This window comes from Clinocottus analis, unplaced genomic scaffold, assembly GCF_023055335.1.
Source record: "Clinocottus analis isolate CAN_PGR_092001 unplaced genomic scaffold, fCliAna1.0.p SCAF_18, whole genome shotgun sequence".
Classification (NCBI taxonomy): domain Eukaryota; kingdom Metazoa; phylum Chordata; class Actinopteri; order Perciformes; family Cottidae; genus Clinocottus; species Clinocottus analis.
Window position 1 is genome coordinate 4,163,452 of NW_027175909.1, and position 22,419 is coordinate 4,185,870.

General features: G+C 42.8%; 3 protein-coding genes across 10 annotated transcripts in view; 2 read left to right on the forward strand and 1 right to left on the reverse strand.

Annotated features, from left to right (window-relative positions):
• Positions 1 to 311: 311 nt before the first annotated feature.
• Positions 312 to 11,168, reverse strand: cul2 (cullin 2). Its single transcript, XM_068582320.1, has 21 exons — positions 11,084 to 11,168; positions 9,728 to 9,866; positions 9,248 to 9,350; positions 9,037 to 9,131; positions 6,530 to 6,635; positions 6,165 to 6,247; positions 5,773 to 5,869; positions 5,436 to 5,546; positions 4,260 to 4,422; positions 4,017 to 4,141; positions 3,801 to 3,908; positions 3,659 to 3,718; positions 3,433 to 3,561; positions 3,255 to 3,341; positions 3,009 to 3,161; positions 2,732 to 2,809; positions 2,566 to 2,632; positions 2,187 to 2,389; positions 1,935 to 2,036; positions 1,723 to 1,839; positions 312 to 1,142 (listed from the first exon to the last, which is right to left on the reverse strand). Exons 2-21 carry the CDS (start codon positions 9,844 to 9,846, stop codon positions 1,011 to 1,013), a joined length of 2,238 nt encoding a protein of 745 aa, XP_068438421.1. The 5' UTR covers positions 9,847 to 9,866; positions 11,084 to 11,168; the 3' UTR covers positions 312 to 1,010.
• Positions 11,169 to 11,755: 587 nt separating this feature from the next.
• On the forward strand, positions 11,756 to 17,669 carry LOC137788833 (cyclic AMP-dependent transcription factor ATF-1-like). 2 transcript variants are annotated; one of them, XM_068581952.1, is made up of 6 exons: positions 11,756 to 11,896; positions 12,571 to 12,669; positions 13,286 to 13,438; positions 16,161 to 16,284; positions 17,051 to 17,191; positions 17,439 to 17,669. In XM_068581952.1, the coding sequence occupies exons 2-6, from the start codon at positions 12,603 to 12,605 to the stop codon at positions 17,542 to 17,544; spliced, it is 591 nt and encodes a 196-aa protein (XP_068438053.1). In that variant the 5' UTR covers positions 11,756 to 11,896; positions 12,571 to 12,602; the 3' UTR covers positions 17,545 to 17,669. The 2 variants fall into 2 exon arrangements, with proteins under 2 accessions (XP_068438053.1, XP_068438054.1); XM_068581953.1 differs by lacking the exon at positions 11,756 to 11,896 and adding an exon at positions 12,260 to 12,280.
• A 3,247-nt stretch (positions 17,670 to 20,916) lies between these two features.
• Positions 20,917 to 22,419, forward strand: part of ccny (cyclin Y) — a 32,088-nt gene continuing 30,585 nt past the window's right edge. For 6 of the 7 annotated variants that reach the window (XM_068581813.1, XM_068581816.1, XM_068581815.1 and 3 more), the window contains exon 1: positions 20,918 to 21,119. In XM_068581813.1, the coding sequence (XP_068437914.1) occupies positions 20,966 to 21,119 (154 nt within the window). In that variant the 5' untranslated portion in view covers positions 20,918 to 20,965. Of the gene's footprint in view, positions 21,120 to 22,419 lie in introns of all 7 variants that reach the window. The other variant, XM_068581817.1, reaches the window with a different exon arrangement.

The window sequence follows — 22,419 nt, forward strand, 5'->3', positions numbered from 1 at the left end:
GAGCCTCAGTGCTTCTCTCGCTGTGAGGCTGGTAGTGAAATCAATTTACGTTTTCACATTTCTTTAATCAAATGGAAAATCCCTGCCTGCAGCTGCTTCACAGTAAAGGCCTGGTCGGTATACTGGCGTTGCTGCACCCAGCTGTGACTAACAATCGTCCATTAGTTGTCTAACTTCAGCCTATTTTAGCAGCAGATTAGCTTGATTGGAGCATTGGAATCAGAAAAGTACATATTAATACAATTAGAGTACACCAGAAAGAACAGACATATGGACACACATTTAACAAATGTTTACATAAAGCCTTTCAGTGTTTTTATTTTATTTATTTGACAAGCAGCAGGATCATGTTTGTCACCTCATGGTTTTATCTTTACATTTGAAAGTAGATACAATAGTCAGTATACCAGTTTTATTACAATATTTTTTCCTACCTTCAGTACATTAAACAAAGAAAGAAAAATAAAACACACAACAACTGCAAACGTGAGAAAAGAAAGCATGTTTTTTTTGTTTTTTTAATTTTTTAAATGTGTAGCCACCAGTATCACTGGTGCCACAACTCACTCTTTCCCCAGGTTTCTTTTCTTTTTTTGACTTTATATTTCCGGTTATGTTTATCGGCTCTTCCCTCTCGAACAGCGAGAGGCATTTTCTTTTTGTCGTTTTCTTTTGACGCACGAGTGCGTGGCACTGGTGATGTTGTAAACAGCTTAAAAATCAGAAGGTGGGCGGGGCTGGGAGGAGGGTCTTTGTGGGAGGTGGCGTTAGCTGGCTGTCGTGACGTGACACCATGATCTTTTTTCCTTTTCTTTTTGTTGTTGTTTTTTTCTTCAAAAGATGGAGGCACCAGTCCTGCCTTCGCTCACCGCATATAGAATCACAGCGGACAGCGACAGTCCAAAACCGAAATGGATGAATGAGTCTGTTTTGTTATTGATTTTTCGCGTTTTAAACCTGCGTCTGCCGGACAGGCGAGTGTTTGAGTGGAGGGGGCTCAGCATCGCTGCCTACGCCACATAGCTGTACTCGTCTGCCGAGGTCTGGCTCCGCTCAATGTACTGCTTGTCGATGAGCACCTCGATGCACTTCTTGATCATGCTGATACTTGGGTTGAACCTGGCTTTGGACTGATTGATGACCTGCACACACGATAAGAAAAACAGAGGAAGCAGTTAATCTACCGTCACAAACGAGGACGCAAGAATGCTGCCGTCGGCTGATGCATCTGCAATGTTTGGAATATTCTTTATCTGGATTAACAAGGTTTAAAAATAAATTTAAAAAATGTACTTTTGACCAATAAGTATATGATTGTGCCTATATGTGAGTGGTTGTTTATGTGTGTGTACTGTACATGTATATAATATGTGGGAGATACACGAAAGAACATGTGTATTTGTTTTATGGATCTATGTGCAAGCATGGAAAACACATGTCCCTCCTGGCATGACTATGAGGACTAAAGACAAAGGGCACAGAACACATTCAACAATGCTGTGTGTGCTTGGAAACCTTAACTTGTTGTGTTGTGGTGTCTTTTACTCACAGAGAGATACCGTGATCTAAATGTTTCAAACAATAGTGAATCCACGGCATATTATCAAATTCCCAGCACATTCCTTTTGACGGCTACTTCTTTACTCCTTCTATTCCTCCTATTTCCCCTGAAACCTTTCTAGAAATCACTTTCAGAGCTTTGAATAGAGGACGTCCACCCACCTCCTGGATGAGGGCGTTGTGTCGAAGCACCTTGCGGGCCTTCATGATTCTCACTATAGCAGCTTGTAAATACATTTTGCGGTCCTCGTCCACGGCGCTCCTCGTCTGCTCTATCTCCTGATGATCAGACAGATATGCGACAAAGTGGGTTCAGGCATCAACGGCGAAGCTTGAGAAAGTATTGAGAGGGATGGCGAAAGCGTCCGTCTTACCTGTGGCGTGTCTTTCTGCATCGACGTTGTGATCTTGAACTTTGTCCTTTTACTCGTGAAACTCATATTTAGCGAAAACGTGGACTCGGTTTCAATCTCCTCCTGTGAGCAGAAGATTCAAATTAACATCGCTGCATTCCACGTGGACAAGGACTTGCCAAGGCATCAGGTGCGAATAAACAGAAAGCTGCCGATCCGACGCCAAAACGCCGTGCCGGCGTGTTGGGACGGGCTTCACGTGAGAGCACACACCTTTTGCGAGTCGTGGTTGAGCATCTTGACGTCCAGCAGGGACCTGATGGTCTTCTGCAGCTCCTTCTCGTTCATCTGGGTGCCGTCTTGCAGCTCTTTGTAGGTCACCGTCAGGCTGTTGTTGAAGGCCAGCAGCACGGCCATCTGGTAGGTGGTCACCATGGCAACGTAGGGCTTGGACAGGTAGTTCATCTTCACCTCACCTGTTGAGAGACGAGGACGAATGTTGGTCCATACAACAGAACCAGCTGCATTACGACTATTTAATCATGATTGATGATATTTCACTTCATGACTAGACCAGTCTGGGTGTGATACTGTGGCTTTAAATCGTGCATATATGTGTGTGTGTGTGTGTGTGTGTGTGTGTGTGTGTTACCTGTGCAGAGATAGTGCAGCCAGGTCAACTTCCTCCCACTGAAGTGCTGATTATAGAACAACTCAAACTGTAGAAAAAACAGGAGGTGAAGACAGGATTTATTTCCCATTGTGCTCCTACAACTCAGTACACACATGTACCTGACAATTCACTCGAATAAACTCACCATCTGCACACTCTTCTCTAGCTCTTGAGGGATGGCGAATGTGGAGGAGGGGACGTGTGTGAGGGGCCAGGCTCCAGCCTGCAACCACATGGCATTTACCACAACATTACACATTTGTACTGGAAACAACGGGGCGACAGAAGCTGTGGTGGCTAGAATCTGAAGACAGGTGAATGTAGCGGCGCGACTAAAAAGCACGATAAGGCTCACGATGCTCAAAGCTTTGACGGTCGCTGGTGCGAGTGAGGAGTGCCAGACCCATCGGACTTCTCCTCACCTGTAATACGTAGATCTGGAAGCTGATACCCAGGTCCACCACCGTCTCCTGTGTCTTGATGAAATTGTTGAACTTGTTGTTGAGGTCGGCGCTCACGCTCATGTCTGTGTACATTCTGTGCAGTTTGCTCGTGAACTCGTAGCCACAAGCTTGCTGTTCATGAAGAAAAGAAAAAGAAGAAATCAGGAGGACGACGGAGAATGTATGAACGGAAGGAAACAAGTGAGAGGAAGTCTTTGCATTTACCTTTAGTTTGTTGATCATGGCTTCTTCTGAGTCCATCGACAATGATAAACCGTGTATTAACCGCTTTGCTAGCATTCTGGCATAAAACTGTGGGCAAGAAAAGCAAGACTTGTAAAAACGGAACGTCTCTTTGGAGTATTCATGCGACTCAATGCAGCAATAGAGTAACTCTGGTCACCTTTTGAAAGATGTCCTTGTCGTCTATGTACTTGAACACTGTGATGAAGCTCGTCAGCTTGTCCTCCACCTCGTTCTCCGTCATTCCCTTTGCAGACTTTTTCAGCAGATTGTCACAGTATTTCGCCAGCTGCACGGACACAACAGGAGGGACACAGCCCGGTCAGCACACTGTGTGTAACACTTTGTGTAACACTGTGTGTACGTATGTGGTTGTGTGCACTTACAAGTTCAGGGGCTTTACAGATGGACTTGGGCTCCCTGAAGTTCACCACGGACGTCAAAGCCTGAGAGAGAGGCATCACATAAAGAGTGAACAAACCATCAACACGTGTGCACAGTTACACTTTAACACACAGGCTTTATTACCTTATCGAGTGCACTCATGAAGTGCTGATCCCCGTTTAGAACTGTGTTTATGAGCTGAACAAATTTACTGTGAACCTCCAGCACCGACTCCACGAACAGGGTTGGCATCTACGGGAAGCCAGAAGAGCGAGACAAAGTTGCGTTAAAAGTCGAATTACTTGCAGCTCAATCTAACCTTCAAAAACACACACGTGCGTGCGGTGCTGGAGGACTAACGTTTTCCTGAGAGAGGTTACTGGTGCCTCGGATGCCCTCGTTGTGGATGTGGACCTGCAGCTCCTGGATCATGTGGGGCAGCCCGTTGGACACGGCCCGCAACAAGGTGTACATGTTGGCCATGTCTGGAGAAAAAACAACAACACCGTTTGATTTGAACAAGATGTACTAAATAACAATAATTTGCGTCGTGCAGAAACAGATCTCTGCGTCGGTGCACAGATGGACCGCCGGTACACTGACCCTCTCTCTTCTCCTGCCGAATAATGCTCTGGCACTCCCCGTGCAGGAACTGCAGATGATCTGCTACCATCCGCTGCTGGCATTCGTGGATGACTTTGCCATACGAGCTGGGGTGAAGGTACTTCCGACATCTCATCTCTTCGTCTTTCAACCGCCCCAAAACCTGGTAGGAAGACAAGGTGCACAGGACAGGGGGGTCAGTTTGTCAAATGACCAATCAGCAACTACAATGTGTGTGCAGGTTTCAAAAAGTATGATTTAAATTATATCCTTCTAATGCAACCTGTGTAGAGCTGTGTTAAATAGTTGGAAGCGTCCCAACGTTGACATTTTAATTCTAAAATCAACACTCGAATGCTGCGCAGCTTTTTTCATCCATTCTGTTCCAACACGATATTTCAGCACAGTTGCAGATAAACATTAGGCTCCATTATTAGTATAATACTATTTGAAGAATTAGATTCCAGTGGTACGCATAGAAGTAACGTGAGAGTCGAACCATCAAGCAAGATAATATGATTTCACTTTGATATGATGACATGTTCGGATATAACTTGAACTCTTAAAAAAAACAAAAAAAAACACGCACCAATTAAAAATAACATAGGAAACAAGAGAAAAAGCTGCCTCCTCGCAGTTGAAACTGGGTCAGATAAGCAAGTGAGACTGACCCTGTCCAGACGGGAGGCGACTGCACGACAGTGACTGTTGCTGCTCTTTCACAGTCATACCCAAAATGCCTGGAAAACGCCTTAATAATGATCCTGTTTATACGCTGGGGATAAATCTATCAGAGAAAGCTGATTACTGCCAGAATACATGAATGACCGAGAGAGAGAGAGAGAGAGAGAGAGAGAGAGAAAGAGAGAAAGACAGAGAGAGAGAGTGAGCAAAAGAGAGCGAGAGCAGTCATGGCAGCTAAAGTCGCCCAGGGGTCTATGATCTCAGCCTTAGTTAGCGAGTTAATGGTACAGCTAATACTCAGATTAAAACTATTACGTCACTGGACTGACATGACCTGCTAGAATGACGTACACACATACAATCTAGAAAGCTATATCACTGAAGTTCTTCTATGCAGCTCACCTGGCAGCTTGGACGGACGGACACGGACACGGACGGACACACACACACACACACACACACACACACACCTCATCTGTCCATCTCTCCTACCTTCTCCATATACTGTGAGCAGTTGGACTCTTGCAGGAGATTGGAGGCTTCCTGTTTGTAATACTCTCCTGTTTTTGTCAGAAATGGCCCTTCGAAGATTTCCTGATAAAACTGCAAACACGGGAAGAGGGCGTGGCCCGTGTAGGATTTAGTATACATTGAGATACACAGACCGAAATTAACGGTTACTGTACAAGACACAAACGGTAATTAAAGACGTTAAGCGGCCAAAACAATGTTTTTCCCCCTTTAAACTTTAAAGACTGAATAAATGCCCAGATATAAAAACACAATGCAAACAGTTGTTATCGTAGGAGGAATGTATTTGCGGCCTCACCTTTAGTGGAAACTTTTTCTTGTACTGTTCAACATGAACAAAGGAGTTGATGACCCCGTGGATTACCTTCTGGTTAGGGTTCTCGCCACAACGATCGCTGTGAGACACGAGGAAGCTGGCGTTAGGTCTGATGCTTGTGTCTTTTTGTTTTTCTTTTGTCGTGAGCACTGACGTCGTTAGCATAGTGGGAACACTGTGGCGTTCAGGCTAAACACTGCAGCCCAGTGAGACTGCTTGCCAGACATTAACAGTGTGAAAGCTTGGTAATGTACCATTACACTGATGCTAATTACAAACACATTAGTGTACAATCAGAATAGCGGGACTAAATACACTCTCTCTCTTATCTCTACCATTGCAGAGAAACAATCGCCCGTTGTGGCTCAACATACTTTTTGATTTCATTCAGCAGCATCCGGATCAGGACAGCCTGCAGGGGCTCAATCATAAGCTTCCTCCACATGTCGAGCGCCAACTGCAAAGACCAATGAAAAGATAGCATATAACAACTGTGTAAACAGATCTGTGAGGTCACCGAAGTTGGGCAGTGTCCGGTGAAATCTTGGCCTGGGTACAGCTCACTCAATCTGAGCATGCACTCGCCTTACCTTTCCCACCATGCCTGTCATTTTCATACCTCAATTACAATATATATATATATATATATATATATATATATATATATATATATATATATATATATATATATATATATATATATATATATATATATTGCTTAGTGTCAATGAGCCAATACCTCTCCGATCTCCATGAGCGGCTCATTCATGTCCACTCCCCCGTAGCCGTACTGTAGGTCTGCTTCTGTTAGTTTGTTCTTCTTGATGAACTGAGTGTTGAGATACCTGAACACAGTGGGGTAGGAGGTCAAGACATTGGGATATCAAATGCATCCAGAAGAGTTAGAGGGGGGCGTCTAATGTCTAATGTGTGGAGGTGTGTCAAGAAACCCTTAACCACGACACATCCATCCTCAGGAGCCACCAGTGGCACTTCACGGCGGCTGCTCCGCGAGATGGCCATTAATTAATTCATACAATCAACTCTTTCGTGCTTCGCTTGCTTTCTTTCTTTTGTCAGTAGGTCCCCCTCCATGATATTACAATATATTAAGCGCACACATGACACTGTATCTTTCCTGCTGTTTTTTCATTTGGTATATTAATAAATACGATTGATGGGTGTAGTAGCCCATCTTTACATCTCTGCATTGTGTTGCTCACTGTCCACACAACTTTTCACTTCACCACATCTGATAAAAAAAAAAAAGGCTCGATCCATTGTATCATGATCTTCATATCAAATTCCTCCATTGATAAAAATGTCAAGTGGTTTACGTCATTCATATGCATAGAGACTAATTACAGAGGTCCTGACCTCGGTGACCTCATGGCTGGCTACGACCATGCAGTTCACACGGCAGGGCATTCTCCGTTCTGCTTCTCTGCGCTGAACATGGTTGTAGTGGACGAGGTCGCAGTGGTACTCGTTGGGGGAAGTAAACACTGTTGAGCATGAGAGCGATACGAGTGGTTCCAGCTTTGGAGGCGGTTGGTACAGCCGTTATTTTGTTATCCCAAGGAAAGAGGGGGAAGACTAGGTCCTAATCTGTCACAATCCATCCAAGTCTGTCACTCGCCCCCTGCACCTTCACCAAATGTGTCGAGGCAGCGTTAGCTTCCCTCCGGGGGAGCAGTGTTTGCATTTTGGCCCATTTCCATGAGAGCAAGTAGCAGCACAGTTGTTCAGTTCCAGTTGGGTTGGAAACTGCACTTGTTTTGGAAGTTTTTGCTGCTCGTTGGCTGAATTGTGTCCATGATTGTAGTAGTACTCTGGCAGCTGCCAGCCTACCTCTCGAGAAGTCTAATGTAACAGATATGGGTCAGCCCTCAACTGTGATGGCATAATCCAGAGTGTGATGGCATCATGCACTCGAGGTATGCCTGTATGGGCAGTAGTGTCTGGACAGAAATGTACTCCCATTTCAATGCTGTATTGTGGTTATGACGTTACCTTAGGAGACACGGGATAAGGGTAACCCTATCTTCCTGAACACAATGCCCCAAGGTTTGAGGTCTGGATGGGTCTTCATTCTGTCCTTTTGACTGGGTCTATGATGCACTGGCGTGGTGGCTGCTCTGCAGTGTGTGAATATACGACCCCATACTTCATGTGTTACACCGACTGACTAGTCGGAAAGGGAACGAAATGTTACGTCTCTAACGTCTGTTCCCTGAGGGAGAATAACAAGGTACAACATCTGGTTGCACCGCTGTACAGCTGGGCTCGATGAAGACTGGTTATCGAACTGAGGGATGGCCACAGTTACGAATGTAAATAGGTAGGGCCTCACATACACCACCAAAGGTAATTTGCCTTAAAATACAGGTGTCTTCAGGTTGGTCATATTATGAGTATCCCATATTACATGTGTTGTACCTTGTTCACGTCTTCCGGGAGTAGAAGTTATAGACATACCACCTCGCTTAACCCTCTGCCTCTTTCAGCAGTATAGCAATCACATTCAACCGTAATTCTCTCAACCATCCATCTTTGACAAGCATAAAACAGCAGCACCAAGTGTCAAATGACTGCTAACATAACTGCTTGTGTGGAGAAACACTTAAGTCCAACCTCCACGATTTGTGTTTGACAGGTTGCAAACATAAACATGTATATTCACAGACATCAGATTAAGATAATCGGCATCACTCTTCTATATTAAGAACTGAACACAAGCATGTCACCACTAAAGCCGAGACCCACCCTTTCTCTCTGTCACACTCGCTGACATAATAAAATACAAAAGGCATATGTACGCACCGACAGTCTGCTGATTTAAAAATAGATCTGAAAGCTCTCAAAGGGAGTATTGAATTTAAGTGGATCAGGAAACAAAAAATGCCTGTTGGCACTGCGCCTTTCAGGTAATTTTATAAGTGTGCAAAAACTTTCGGTAAGCTTAAGATGGAATGAGACCATCTTGCGTCTAAGGACCTTGACACAGAGACAACTTAAAAGGGCCAAGGATGACAAAGACACCACCTTTGGCAAATGACTTCTGCTAAAAGCGTGTGGTGTGTTGAAGTCCACTTCAACACACCACAAGAACAACAGCCAACAGCAGGTTGACTACAAACATGTCCTTCATTTGTGCTTGAAAAATATGCCAGGATAAACAACATAACAATGCATCCAACCATTTTAACACCATTGTGAATGTAAGCAAGGATATAGCAATGTTACCTGTACAAGCAGTCCATGTAGTCAGCTCCTTTGCTGTACTCATCCCAGTATCTGTGGTACATCACTAAAACCTTCTCCTCTGAGTCCAGGACTTTCTGAAATACACACAGAAGCACGACATCCATTATGGAAAGAAGAAGAATGCAGAGATAAAATGCACTGTAAAAGGGTTTTCTTTGCCAGCCCTTGGAGAGCTTTCATGAGTGCTTACCTTGTACAACTGCCGAACATGATTCTCAAGAAACACCTTGGTCTCTGTGTATAATCTCTCACCCAAAGGCTCTGGGTATGCTACGCACAAGGCATAAATGTCGCTGGTGTCATAATTCAGGATAAACATGAAAACACATGTGGTTTGATTATGTTTAGATGATATTATACAGTTATGAAATATTTAGTATTAAATACTAGATACAGATTCTGCTCTGCTTAGCATCTGCCTGACCAAACAGCTAATTTCACACTAACATTAACATATCAATAACAACTCTTTGAAAAATGTATCTGCCTTTCTTAATTAGCCATATTTGGTGTTTAAAGTCCAACACATAAAACTCTATACAAGCTGGACCTTACTTTATTGCGCTAAGTAACTGTATGACTTTCTGTCCACAAAAACTGTTCGAAAAAATGAACAGAAATCTTATGTTGCAGTTTCAAATTCAATATGAAGCAAGTTGGCAAAGGATACGAGAACCGATCATTCCATGTGGCTCTCTCCACGTAGTCGAGCATCACAACAGCCTTGATTGTCGTCAGTAGCTTGTTCCATGTCTCGTCAAAGTCCACCACCCGCGGCTTTAAGGACATTGTACAGTCTCTCTTTCAGCCTGATAGAAAAGCAGGAATACAGAAGTGAGTAAAGAAACTAAAAAACACAGAAACGACTTGAATCTTCAATTCCAATCCTAAATACTGATGTTATCATGAAACTATCCACATGTAATTGAGACCGCAGACATACTGTTTCCTAAGTAAATGGAAGACATCCTATTAGTGAACTCAGCTTAAGCAGGAGCATCAAAACAGAAATGCACAGGCAAGGTGACATAAAAACATAACAATGAATATCATTGTCATGTTATTGTTTATGAGGCTCTCTGCACTGTATATAGTAATAACAATATCTAACAACAATGGGTTTGTTTGTTTGATTAAAATAACATGCATGAGTATAAAGACTTGTAAAAAGTCAAACACACGAATCAAGACTAACGACATTTAATAGATATGGGGCAAAGTGAAAATGTACATGAAAAAATAAGCCTCTGATAAATTGCCTGCTTCAAAACAGCTGCTCACATTACCATAGCAGCAACAGATGAGATAAACAGTGTGCTCAAGTTCATGGAGGTAATGCTAACGCTCATCGACAGTAAACACATTGGTAGAACCATCAGGTATCAATAACTGTAACGTCAGCTGTGCAATTTACCAGGGGACTGCTGCATATATATATATATATATATATATATATATATATATATATATATATATATATATATACTTCTCTATCTCTGTGTCAGAAGAATCACAGATTACTTGCAAGTAAGAGAAGAGAAACTAGGCCCTGTGTTGCTTCTCGTCATTCATGCCAGTTGATTTCACGTCAGTGAAAACACTGCAACATCCTCATGCATCTTTTTTGCTACATAATTCACATATGCCAATATCCGTCATTCGAAACAAAGTGTCAAAGTGACTAAACACACAGCCTCCTTACAGTCATGATAAAGGCAGCCAAGTTAAGGTTACTAGCTAGCGGAATGCCAATCCCAAAATAGGATGGCTAGCTAAAAGGCTAGCTAGCTCCTAGCTAGCGTGCTACTTCTTCCTGCTCAAGTCCCAACAGTTCGGAAGGCAGCGGCTTGCAGCTCGCTGTTAGTCGGCTAGCAGGGAGCTAACGGCAGCTCAGCTATCGTTAGCTCAAATGGTCATCTTCATTGCAATTTCCCCACATTTGTACTGACAGCTCGGCAGAACAAGGTGCTGTTGTTAAACAAAACGGCTTGCTGAGGTCGAGCGTGGACTTTTGAATAGTACGTACCTCTGTTCGGTATTTATTTGTTATAAAACTCAAGTTTCTCCGCTGTCACAGGCTTGATTTGTCTCACTTACAGGTCTTTCCTACCTCTGGGACTATACCATTGTATTCAATGGGGGTGTGTTTTGAACAAGTGTAGTTTGGCCGTCACGCTTTGCGGCTCTTCACTATGGTAAAATGTCCTTTAGACGTTTTCGATTTTAAAGAATGCATTCTATATTCATGCATACCAGTCAGAAAATGCCGAACGCATACGGGTCCAATCCATAAGAACACCCGTGTGTGCTGATGGTATCGCCCAAAACTACGGAAACATTTTAGGAGATTCTGTATGTTATAACCGAATGTACTGTATTGAATCTCTGTTCTGATAAGAGAGGGAAAGATGTTTTCATCAACGTAAATTATAATTACACCCCGTATGTATCTAACTGCGAGTATTCACCATATCAGATATTTACGTTTTCTTTTCCTTATGATATTTTACATAAACACCCACCATACATTGAAACAAACAGTTATGCGAGAGAAATGTCAACAACAAAAAATGAAACTCGATTGCAAACAATGGTTAGTGTGGCGAATGGCATTTTAAAAACCATAAAGAAATTACAAATATCAGGATACACATTGTATTCTATTATTTACCGAGCAGCAGGAATAGAAGAGCAAACAACCAATCAGAATGGTCGAACAACGTTCTTTAGAGATTTTAAACAATGACCACAAGAACATCAAACTGTCAATTAACTGCATTTTCGTGTTTGTTCAGGTTAAGCTCACAAAGTTTAACTAACAGGTGCAGGGAACTTTCATGTGAGTATGCCGGTAAAAATATGTAAATTAGCTTGTTATTTAGCGCTGGGTAAATTAGCTAAGCCAGATAACATTGGTCGATGTGAGAAACTTAAAGTGTACCCGGCTAATTTAGATACTAACTGAAGAATATCCGTTTCAAATAGCTTAACCGAGATTATCCATCGATGTGCTTTTTAAAAAAAAATATTATCAAACTGCGACATGTATATCGGTTGTCAAATTATTTTCAGCTGTGAGTTTTGTCAAACTTTCACTCAACCTAGAAATAAAGCAGAGAAGAAAACCTTCGTCAGTTAACAGCTAACTGTTAGTTATAACTGGCGTTAAGTTAATTGACCTAACCAGCAGAGGGCCCACTTTTCTCAAGCAGGAAGTGACACTGTATGTATATGTTAACATTCCCACCAAACATCCACGGTTAGACACTGTAACATGTTGTGTAATGGAACAATTGCTTTAATATTGGGCAGCATGTCCCATTCCTCCTATATTGTATGATTCCAGGCAGACAAAGCCCTGAGGAGAAATAATGTAGAGGAGTGCAAAGGGTTGACTCCAAACCAGACAAGAGGAGTATGATGTGACAAACTCTTTTTTGGAGTGTCTCGCTCTACTCAACATTGTGTACACATTAGAAAACCCTAACTATAACCCTCTCTGATCCCCATCAGAGTGATCAGCAGCTCAGTCAGTGCCAGTTGGAATGGACCAAGTGCAGGTCGAAAAGGACTCTGCCCCTGATGCACCTTTTTACATGGAAAACGGTCAGAGTAAGCATGCCCGCAAAACCCATTTCCCCCGAGTTTGCCCTATTACTTCCTCCACGCACTGTTGTGACACCATTTCTAAAGCTGCAACAACGTCCACTGTTTTAATAGTGCTACTACTAGTACTATGTATAATTTAAAAAAGAACATGTCGAGAAATTGCTATGAAAACTTTGTAGAAAGTGACTTTTGTTTTAAATACGATAACTTAAAAACCAGCTTCCAGATGCACAGCCTTATACTAGACTCCTGGCTTAGAAAGTTGTTATGGCTAACGTGTCATTAAAACATTGTCAACACTCACATCCAGCAGACACAGAGCGGCATTCTCATCGGGTCGGAGTTGTATTTGTGACTATCTGACAAACGTGAATCCAACGTTCATAGCACTGTTAGGGGATACCCAGGGGGTTCAGACACGTTATCAGCCTTCATGTTCAAGTTATTTACTTGTGTAAATCCTACACACTCATAAACATCCACATTAAGACAAGTATCACACACTGTATGAAAAGAGTAGACACTTTACTTTTGTTATAATCACAGATTGTGTCATTAAATAGCCTGATCTCTAACTACATCATCCTTTCTTCTTTTTTTTAACCATTCAACCTTCCAGTTGGGTTCGTAATAAGAGCTCCTTTCCAGTTCCTGCCTGTCCAGACAGAGAATCCGCCACCTATGTATCTGCCCAGCACGCCACTACTACAACCTCAATGCTCCGGGGAGTCGATGAATATGGTGCTGACCAACAATATATCCCCACTGCCAGGTGAACCTTAAAAAAGACTTCAGAAGTTATCTTACTGAGGATGAATAATGCCATATAACTCAAATACTAGCGCTATGCATAAGAGAGAAAGTTTATTTATGCGATAACTTGGTAACCTTACCATTTTTCCCCTTCAATCTCTCTGTCAATATCAGGGGAAACGATTATCCTGTCATGAAACTAAATTCACCTTCAGGTAAAAGAAACAATGGGCACAGAAAGAGCCATATATTTGATGAGCAAGGCCAATGTTAACGCCATCTGTTAGACAGACGCAAATTGATTCACTAATCACATGATATGTTCGCTTTGCACTATACCGCCTCTAGCAACAAATGTACAGGGAAACTTGTTGTTGTACGACAGGGTATAATACAATTTATGAGCAACAAAATGCATTTTATCTATTCGAAACGTGAGGTAGGGTGACATTTCCCTAGATTTAGGTTTTATATTGTGAAGCTCCAACACAGAGTTTGCCACATTGATGTGTTACTAATAATAATACAATGATAGACAGTAGAACATAAAAGTCACAGAGGCTATTTGAAGACATTTACCTTTTAAGAACAATATATATTTACACACCTTTCAATGTCAATTGTGCCAACCTGTAGCGATATAAACCTGTAGAAAATAGAAAAATAGTTCCAACATAAAACTGCTTCCAATAAGGTCTATGGGTCATAACTTCCTGCTGTTTTTCAAATGCGTTTCTATACCACGCTTTGACCCGCACAAGCCGAGGGTCATATATTTCCATTATATTAGAGAGAAGGCAGACATCTCACACCAAAACAATCAACATTTATAAATAGAACCAGAGGTAAGGGGACAAATATGTGTTTATTATTTTGGGGGTGAACTGTCCCTTTAAGTAAAAGGATCTGAATACGTCCTCCATCCCTGCTTCAGGTTCTCCTCCAATGCCTAAGAAATGACCAGCTCTTTCCTTGCTCTGGGGAGGGAATGAGTCAGTTGAGCGATAATGTCTTGCTGTGACAGTAACACGGCATGTTGTCAAGTATTTGATCTGGCTCACACATTGAAGTTGTAGTTTTAGTGAGTGGATTCCAAAAGCCTCTCTGGACTGTTAATCTTCAACGAGCAGCGTAGCTGGAGCGCATTCCTCCTCCCCTCAGAGCCCCTGATTCACAGCGCTGTGTCGGAGGGGAGAACAGACCAAACTGTTGACATCAGGAGGCCAGTGATGTCATGGTGATGTCATGGTGATGTCAGTGCCTCTAATTGTAAATTGCACACATAGTCTCGGTGTTGGCTGTGGCAACATTTCAGTCAGAGAGAAGACTCTGAAGGGGACAGTTTCTTTTGGAAAAGCTTGGGAGGAGACACAGTATGGCTGTAACTGGGGATGAGACTAAAACCGGTACGTTGGCCATCATCTCTTTTACTGACAGATCTGGAGAGGGAAAAAAACATATGTTCTTTAGTTGAAATCTCTGAAAATGTAGAGAGGGATTTCTTGAATGTCAACATTCAATTTAGCAAAATGTACAGTTTGTTCGTATGGAAATTAAAAAACAAACAAATCTGGATTATTACAATTGACTGTTTAGACATTACACATTTGTTTATGTTTTTATGCTTAATAATTTCCTCTTATAAAGTAACTCCCCACTAAGGACTGTTGAAATATTATCAGAATTTCCCACAATCGGCAGCAAGAAGCTTACTCCTAGGATACTCACAGGGTTTGTTTGTCTCCTCAGTTATGCTCTCTCTCCCTCTCTCTCTCCCTCTCCCTCTCCCTCTCTCTCTGTCTCTCTCTCTCTCTGTGACATGCTTCGGTACTCTGCCCCCTCAGAGCACATAGCAGCAGTGGCTGACGTCGCTGCTTCACCGTACGCTGACGTCAGCCACCGGCCACGCAGCTTCCTTTTGTGTGACTCCCAACATATCACGGAATTAATCATCAATGCGCTCCATGATATGAGGGGTCAGTGAGCTCTGCTGGAGCGGAGCAAACAATGAACAGGAGAAGCAGATAAGAGTGGCACCGGTTTCTCTTACTTTACTCAGTGTCACACACTGATTTGGTGGCGTGGAAGACTGGGGAATTAAATGTGGAATTCAATCTCACAAAATCTCAAATGATATATGTTTATTATTGAGACACTCTCACGGGCTCTCTGGGAGTAAGAAGAGTTTCTGCTGTCGAAACACTGGGAAAAAGTTAAGACAGGATTATGTATGTGTTATAACTTTATCTGTCACTGACTAGAAAATAATAGACAGATCTCCCTAAATTCGCCCTTATATTTACATGTCGTACACGCCAAGTGTAACGGATTAAATTGATAAAACTAGCCTGAGAGTAACTAAACTACATTGTGCAGCGCTTCGGCTTGCATTGTAAAATATGTCCCTCATTATAAACTGCATGAATACTAACTCATATTTTCTATGTCAACTGAACAAGACAAAGTAATGGCTACATTTACAAAGTATTTGCAATTATTTGTTACTTGTTTCCAAAGCTTGCGTGGAAAAATCCTTCTTCAGTAATTACGAGTTGCAATCAGTTGTGTCATGGAGAGTATGCGATATACAGTGTCTTTTTCTGGTTGTTTACTGTAGCCCAAAACCTAGAGATAAGAAACTTGCACACCTACCTCACCACCGCAGCGCTGGTCGTAACGGATGTGCGAACAGCTGGTGCAGCCAACCCTGTTGACAGACGTGTTGTTTTGTGTCTCACCAGCAAACTCGGCTAACTTGACTGCCAGCTCCAGCCTCCCTCAGAAGGTCGTGGAGGCCCGCGCTCACGAATCCGTGGAATCAGTGGACGCCGGCCTGAAGAGGGTGCACCGCTTGATAAGGAACAGGTACAGAGGACCTTTCACGCTCATCGGCCACGCCCATATCATCAGCCGATGTTTTGAATATTAGTATCAGTGAATATGGGCCTTGTGATTAACATGAAATGGAACGGGAGGATGGGTTAGAGTTTTTTTGTTTTGTTTTTGTACAACATTTTGAGAAATATGCTTATTTACTTTTCCTGAGAGGTCGACAAGAATACCACTGTCATGTGATCACACTGTATATGAAGCTTACAGCCAGGAGAAAATGAGCAGTTAGCATAAATACTGGAAACCAAGGGGCGGGGTGGAGGTTTTAAGAACAATGTGACTGTTACATCGTTTTTCCGACCGAGACTGCTGATAAGTCAACACATTGTCACTCCCAACTCGTCAAATATTGCCGTTTGGTCAGCGCCCCTTGATTGACACTCTGGGTAACCCTGTAGCGTTAGTTTTCCTTGCCATTATGAGTTTGTTACATACTTACCGTCCTTCAAAATGAACGTCTGTTTTCACTGGAAGTTAAGTTTAGGCAACCCATGTATAGGGTTCTCCACTGTTGCTCCTGGACTTCCCGTTCATCCAGAAAGTGTCACGAACACGGTCATGATTACAGTCGTCTTAAACAGCCTGTGCCCGCCAGAGAGCCCCTTTTGTAGCTCTTGTAATGTGAGCTCTCTCTTTCTCTTGATGTACACTGATTTACTGTTGGCCCCCTGTTGGATCTGGGAGAAAAGCCAAGAAGCTTTTAACCTTTTTACACGATAACTGTTGTTGTTGCTTCCAGGGATGCCTCCCGGGAGTGCCGGCGAAAGAGGAAGGAATACGTCAAATGTCTCGAAGATCGTCTGGACATGCTTGAAAATCGAAACAAGACTCTGATCGAGGAGCTTAAAGCCATAAAAGACATCAACTGGCACAAAGTCCAGTGAGTCCTTTAATTGTTTGGACTGCGTTGGCCTGCCTTTGCGAGGGTGACCTGGGGACTCTAGCTTTGCTTATACAGACACAAAACACCCCTTGTCCTTGCAGTACAAATGTCTTTAACGGATGATGTCAATGTTTCTGTTAGTGGGGATAAACTGGATAATTCAGAGCCAAAAGCAAGAACCTTGTGTCCAGTCATTATTATCAGGGAGCTTTACGAGGAAATTATGTCCCTTTTGAAAATGCAGGGTAAAACAGAAGGAATATGCAGACGGGTTGGAGAGGCACAACATCTTACTGGAGACCGAGAATAGGATGCTGAAGGACGAATTTCAGCGCTTGATGACAATGTGACAATGGACATCGGAACGTTTAACCTAAGTCTGATGCCAAGCCCGCTGTGACAGCGCTGCATCTTACATTCCTTTTTTTATTTTTGCAAACATAATTTGGCTCTATTAAAATGATGTATCAATTGATTGTCTTTCTGAAGGTTTGTTTTGCTATGGAAATGCTCCCAGAAGCCAAAGGTTCAAAGAGAATCGGGTCAACGGGGCCTCACAAAAGAAATGTTTGTGTTTTACAGTATTCCACTTCAGAAACTCTGACACGAGCACACGACCAGGAATTAACCACAATGTGTTGTGGCATTCACATTTAGTTGTGCAGATTGACCCTGTATTTTCTTTTTTAATAAATAGTTTTGAATACTGGTACATAATTTGTACAAACATTTAAAAAAAAGGACAAAAGTATTTATGTTAACATGAATATGTGTATATTTGGTGAATTAACACACCCATCTGTGGAATTAAATGAATTTAATGTTCACATGGCTGAATTTAGAAGTTTGTTTCAGTTCTCTGGTGGTGCTCTATTCCCTCCTCGGTTGTCATGTTATGATCGCCTCTTTTGATAGAAATTGTTTTAATGTATTTGCTTTAATAAAGTTCTTGCTCAGTCGCTCTTTTGTTTTGTTTTTCTTCTCCCACACAGGTAATAGGACACAGTAGCATAGTTCCATGACGAGTGTTCATAAGCTTTGAGCCCATTTTACATAAATCCCATCCAGAGGGCAAGAAAGGATCGGGCCCTGGTTCTCAGTGATGGCCTTCTCTGGCTTAAAGGATGCAATCAAGAGTCAACGTCTCAAACACTAAAGAATGTGTCGCAGTTCAGAGAAAAGTGAGGAAGTGATTTATCTTTTATTATCAGAAGGATCTTCTACATGAAGATGTGCAAAAGGTTTGCTTCCGGTGATCCCCGCTCTCTCACTCCCCATGTGCAGTTTTGCCGGGGGTCACACCATGGAAACAAAACCACCGAGGCAAGAATCCAATACCCCTGAGAGCCGCGCTGCACCTGTCTGTGCCTGTTGGGAAACCTCATTCCTGTCCTGTTCATAACAAAACACGGTCAACCTCCAGCCTGCCTGAGACAAAAAAGACTACGGAGTGCACCAGTAGTTCAAAGTAAATACTGTCTGAGTAAATTGACTACACCCAACATATAAATCTTAATGCATCATTAAGAGAAGATGGACTGCTTTGTGTGCCAGATAGCAGCTATTAAACCACGCCTGTGAAATCACTGTCCATTACATAGTTTGGTTTGCCTGTGTCATGCAAAACGCTTTGGTCTGTGATCTTGGTTTGCGGGACTTGAAAGAGCTTTGAAACAGTCTTTTCTTTTCTTGAATGCATTGTTCTCTCATTTAATGCAATGCAGGTGCAGTACCAGCAGGATGCACTGCAGCACCACGCCTGCTCATGTAAAAAAAAAGAAGAAAAAAAAGAAAAAAGCCTGTCAATGGCCATACTTTGTTCAATGCTATCAACGTGTCCACATTGTCTTGCCTGTCATGGATAACATCTCAAAGGATTAGGCTATTCCTCAGGACCTCACTCTGTTTACGATGACCTCCACTAATCTTGCTTAATCCTGCAGATAGGTTTGGTATGAGCAGCACTCTGTCACAGGCAAAGCAAAGCTCTGGTGGATTTGTCTGTCATGAGTCAAGATCTTGTAATTAACTGGCAAGCACAAATATGAGTAAGAAGAAAATGACAGATGTCCAGGTTTGGGTCCATGACATGTCATAAGCTAGGGATATACAGCAATAGCATTCGCGCACCTGTTTTGCTCGGTAGTCTATTCTTGGTTTACTGTTATTAAAAAACTAAATGTTATAGACACATTACGTATCCTGTGACAATCTTTCTATATTTATTCAAACATCCTCGCACTCTGCATCATTGCACTTCATATTATATTATATATGTATGTATGTATGTATGTATGTATGTATGTATGTATGTATGTATGTATGTATGTATGTATGAATGTATGTATGTGTGTGTGTGTGTGTGTGTGTGTGTGTGTGTGTGTGTGTGTGTGTGTGTGTGTGTGTGTGTGTGTGTGTGTGTGTGCGCGCGCAAACACATAGTAGGTACATGTTAATGTTTACCTTTTTGTTCTATTTTGTTTTTTGTTTTTGTTTATGCGTCTATTACTGTGTACGTATCTTGAGAGACCGGAGTCAAATTCCTTGTATGTATATATGCATACATGGCCAAAACATATAATTATAGGTTAGTGCCTGAATATACACAATGTAATGGAAGGGATCATTCAAGGACTTGCGAAACCCACCTGAAGTAATATGACAATATATTTAGTCTGTTATAATCTATATGTATAGTGATATACTTCTTATTTTCACTTTTAGTTTTGGCCTTTTTTCAAAGAGCCGACCGGTCACAATTGTCCATTTATTACATTGTAACCACCAACGTGAACCGGAACCATTTCTCATTGCCGAAATACTGTAGTTTTTTAAGGTGTGTTTACGTGCTACCGGATATTGTAATTTATCGTTACTTACATGTCGCCGACGGCCCTTCTCCCACGACTTGGTACAAAACAGCAAAAAGCAGGAATATAGAGTGAACTAAAGATAAAAAGAGAGAACACTTTTATTGTGCGTTGCTCTTTGAAAAGAAAAAAACACGCAAAGGACAAGCAATGCCACAATATCATAGAATACCGAGGACATCAAACAAGGTTTCTTTTTCTTTTTTATTATTATAGTTTAAATCCGTTGGTAAAAAACGACTGGGCTAAAGATTTATTGCATTTGAAAGTGCGATGCCGTTTCTTTATCCGAGTGTCGAAAATTCGACTTTACGGGGAGCACCTGAAAGCAACACAACAGCGGATGTAGCAGCAGCAGCAGCAGCAGCAGCAATCTACAGTACATCGGCAACCATGTAGCGCTGAGAGATAAAATATCTCCCTCCCGACGAGCAAACACACCATGTCCTCACATTCATCCTGGTCGTCATGAAGAAATAGTGTATCAAAATGCTTTTGTGGAGATAACTAGACGCTCGGACAGAAATTACGAGGCGAGGGAGTCGACGGCTGCAAAATAGAGGGACTATCTGCCCTCGCCTGGACGCTCGGACCGGGACGTCGGGCTACTCGGGCTTTATTAGCCTGCCGGGGCGTTTTATCAGCCTTTTAAATGACCGAGCTTCCCCGGCTCAGCGCAGCCTGCCGTGGACTCGGGGGAAGGGCGTGCAGCGCCAACGGACACCGGGGTTTGTAGTTTGCACCAGGTCTGGCTCTCCGCGGTACCGCCCCGTTTTTTCTCCCTCTGTCTCTCTCGTAGTAACGTTTACCAGCACGGCCGGGAGAAAGCTGAAGATACAGCTGAGGGGTGGGGTGGGGTGGGGTGGGGGGGTTTGGACTATAACCGAAACCTGCTCACACCATGGGGAATACAACCTCTTGCTGCGTGTCCTCGAGCCCGAAACACAGGAGGAACAACCACTCCAGGCTCGAGCCCTACCGGCCGGAGCCGGAGCTGAGCCGGGAGGACACGGGCTGCAACCTCCAGCACATCAGCGACAGAGAGAACCTAGACGGTAAGATGCAGATGCAGCACAACCCCCCCATACCCAAATGTTGTGTCTGAATAGCATGTAACAAATACACACACACCTATAACTGTTATGCATATTATTGTTATGATTCTTCTAATTTGGTAGTGTTGTAATATATAGCTGTTTAAAAGACGTACGCTGCTAAATGTTGTGTCTTAATAACACGTAACAAATACACACACCTATTACTGTTATGCATATTATTGTTATGATTATTTTAATGTGGTAGTGTTGTAATATATAGCTGTTTAAAAGACGTACGTTGTTAACGGTAAACAAGAGCTTGCAACATCTGTGCAAAGGACCCATCCACCCCCATTACACCACTAACTACAACACTGGAGGCTTCCTTCTCTTTGGGCTTCCAGCTTGTTGGATCTCAGCCATATGGCAGTGCTTTCCAAACTGGGATGCTAAAGTACAAGGCACTTCAGCTGAGCAATCAGTACTATTAGAGAGCATTTCTGTATTAGTTTCACTATGCCCTCCTTATTGCACATTGACTTAGATCGCTGCCAGCTTGGTGCCCTGATACCCCCCCCCCCCCCCCAGTTTACGTCATCTCTACTGTGTGTGTGTGTGTGTGTGTGTGTGTGTGTGTGTGTGTGTGTGTGTGTGTGTAAGGTTGGCCCACTGTGTTAAAGGGCGAGTGTGTGTGCTCCAGTGGGAGGCGATGTGATCATGATGGGCAGTGTTTCATGGCAGGGTGTCCGTTCACTTCCTACATCGAGCTCTGAATGGGAAATGACGCAGACATCACATATCAGTGCTCATTAACGCGCCAGCACAGTTGCAGTTGCACTGTACATTGGAGATCTGACACCTGCAGGGCCCATCGGGATGTTCGGGGTATTTCCCTCAGCAAAACAAGGACTAGTTTTGTGAAACAGATTTTGGCTTGTAAGGCATTGACACAGTTGTTGGCAAACAAATATGCTTTGCTCCGTTATTTGCCGAAACAAATCAGACAACAGAGCAATATTTTATTCTAATGAGTTCTAACGCGTGTCTAATTGTGTATCATTAACACATACACAAAAAACTAGGCCAAATGCCACTTAGCATTATGTATACACAGCTACTAAAAGATCATGTACACCCATCCATCCATTCTCTGCTGCGGGGCGGCGAAGCAGACCAGACAACCTCCCCAGTTAGGCTACTTCCTAACTCATTCCCAGGCCATACGATACATAGCTAATCCTCCCAGCATGCTCGGGGTCTACCCAGGGGTGTCCTTTTAGTTGGACGTGCCTTGAATACCTTCCCTAGGAAGGCTCCG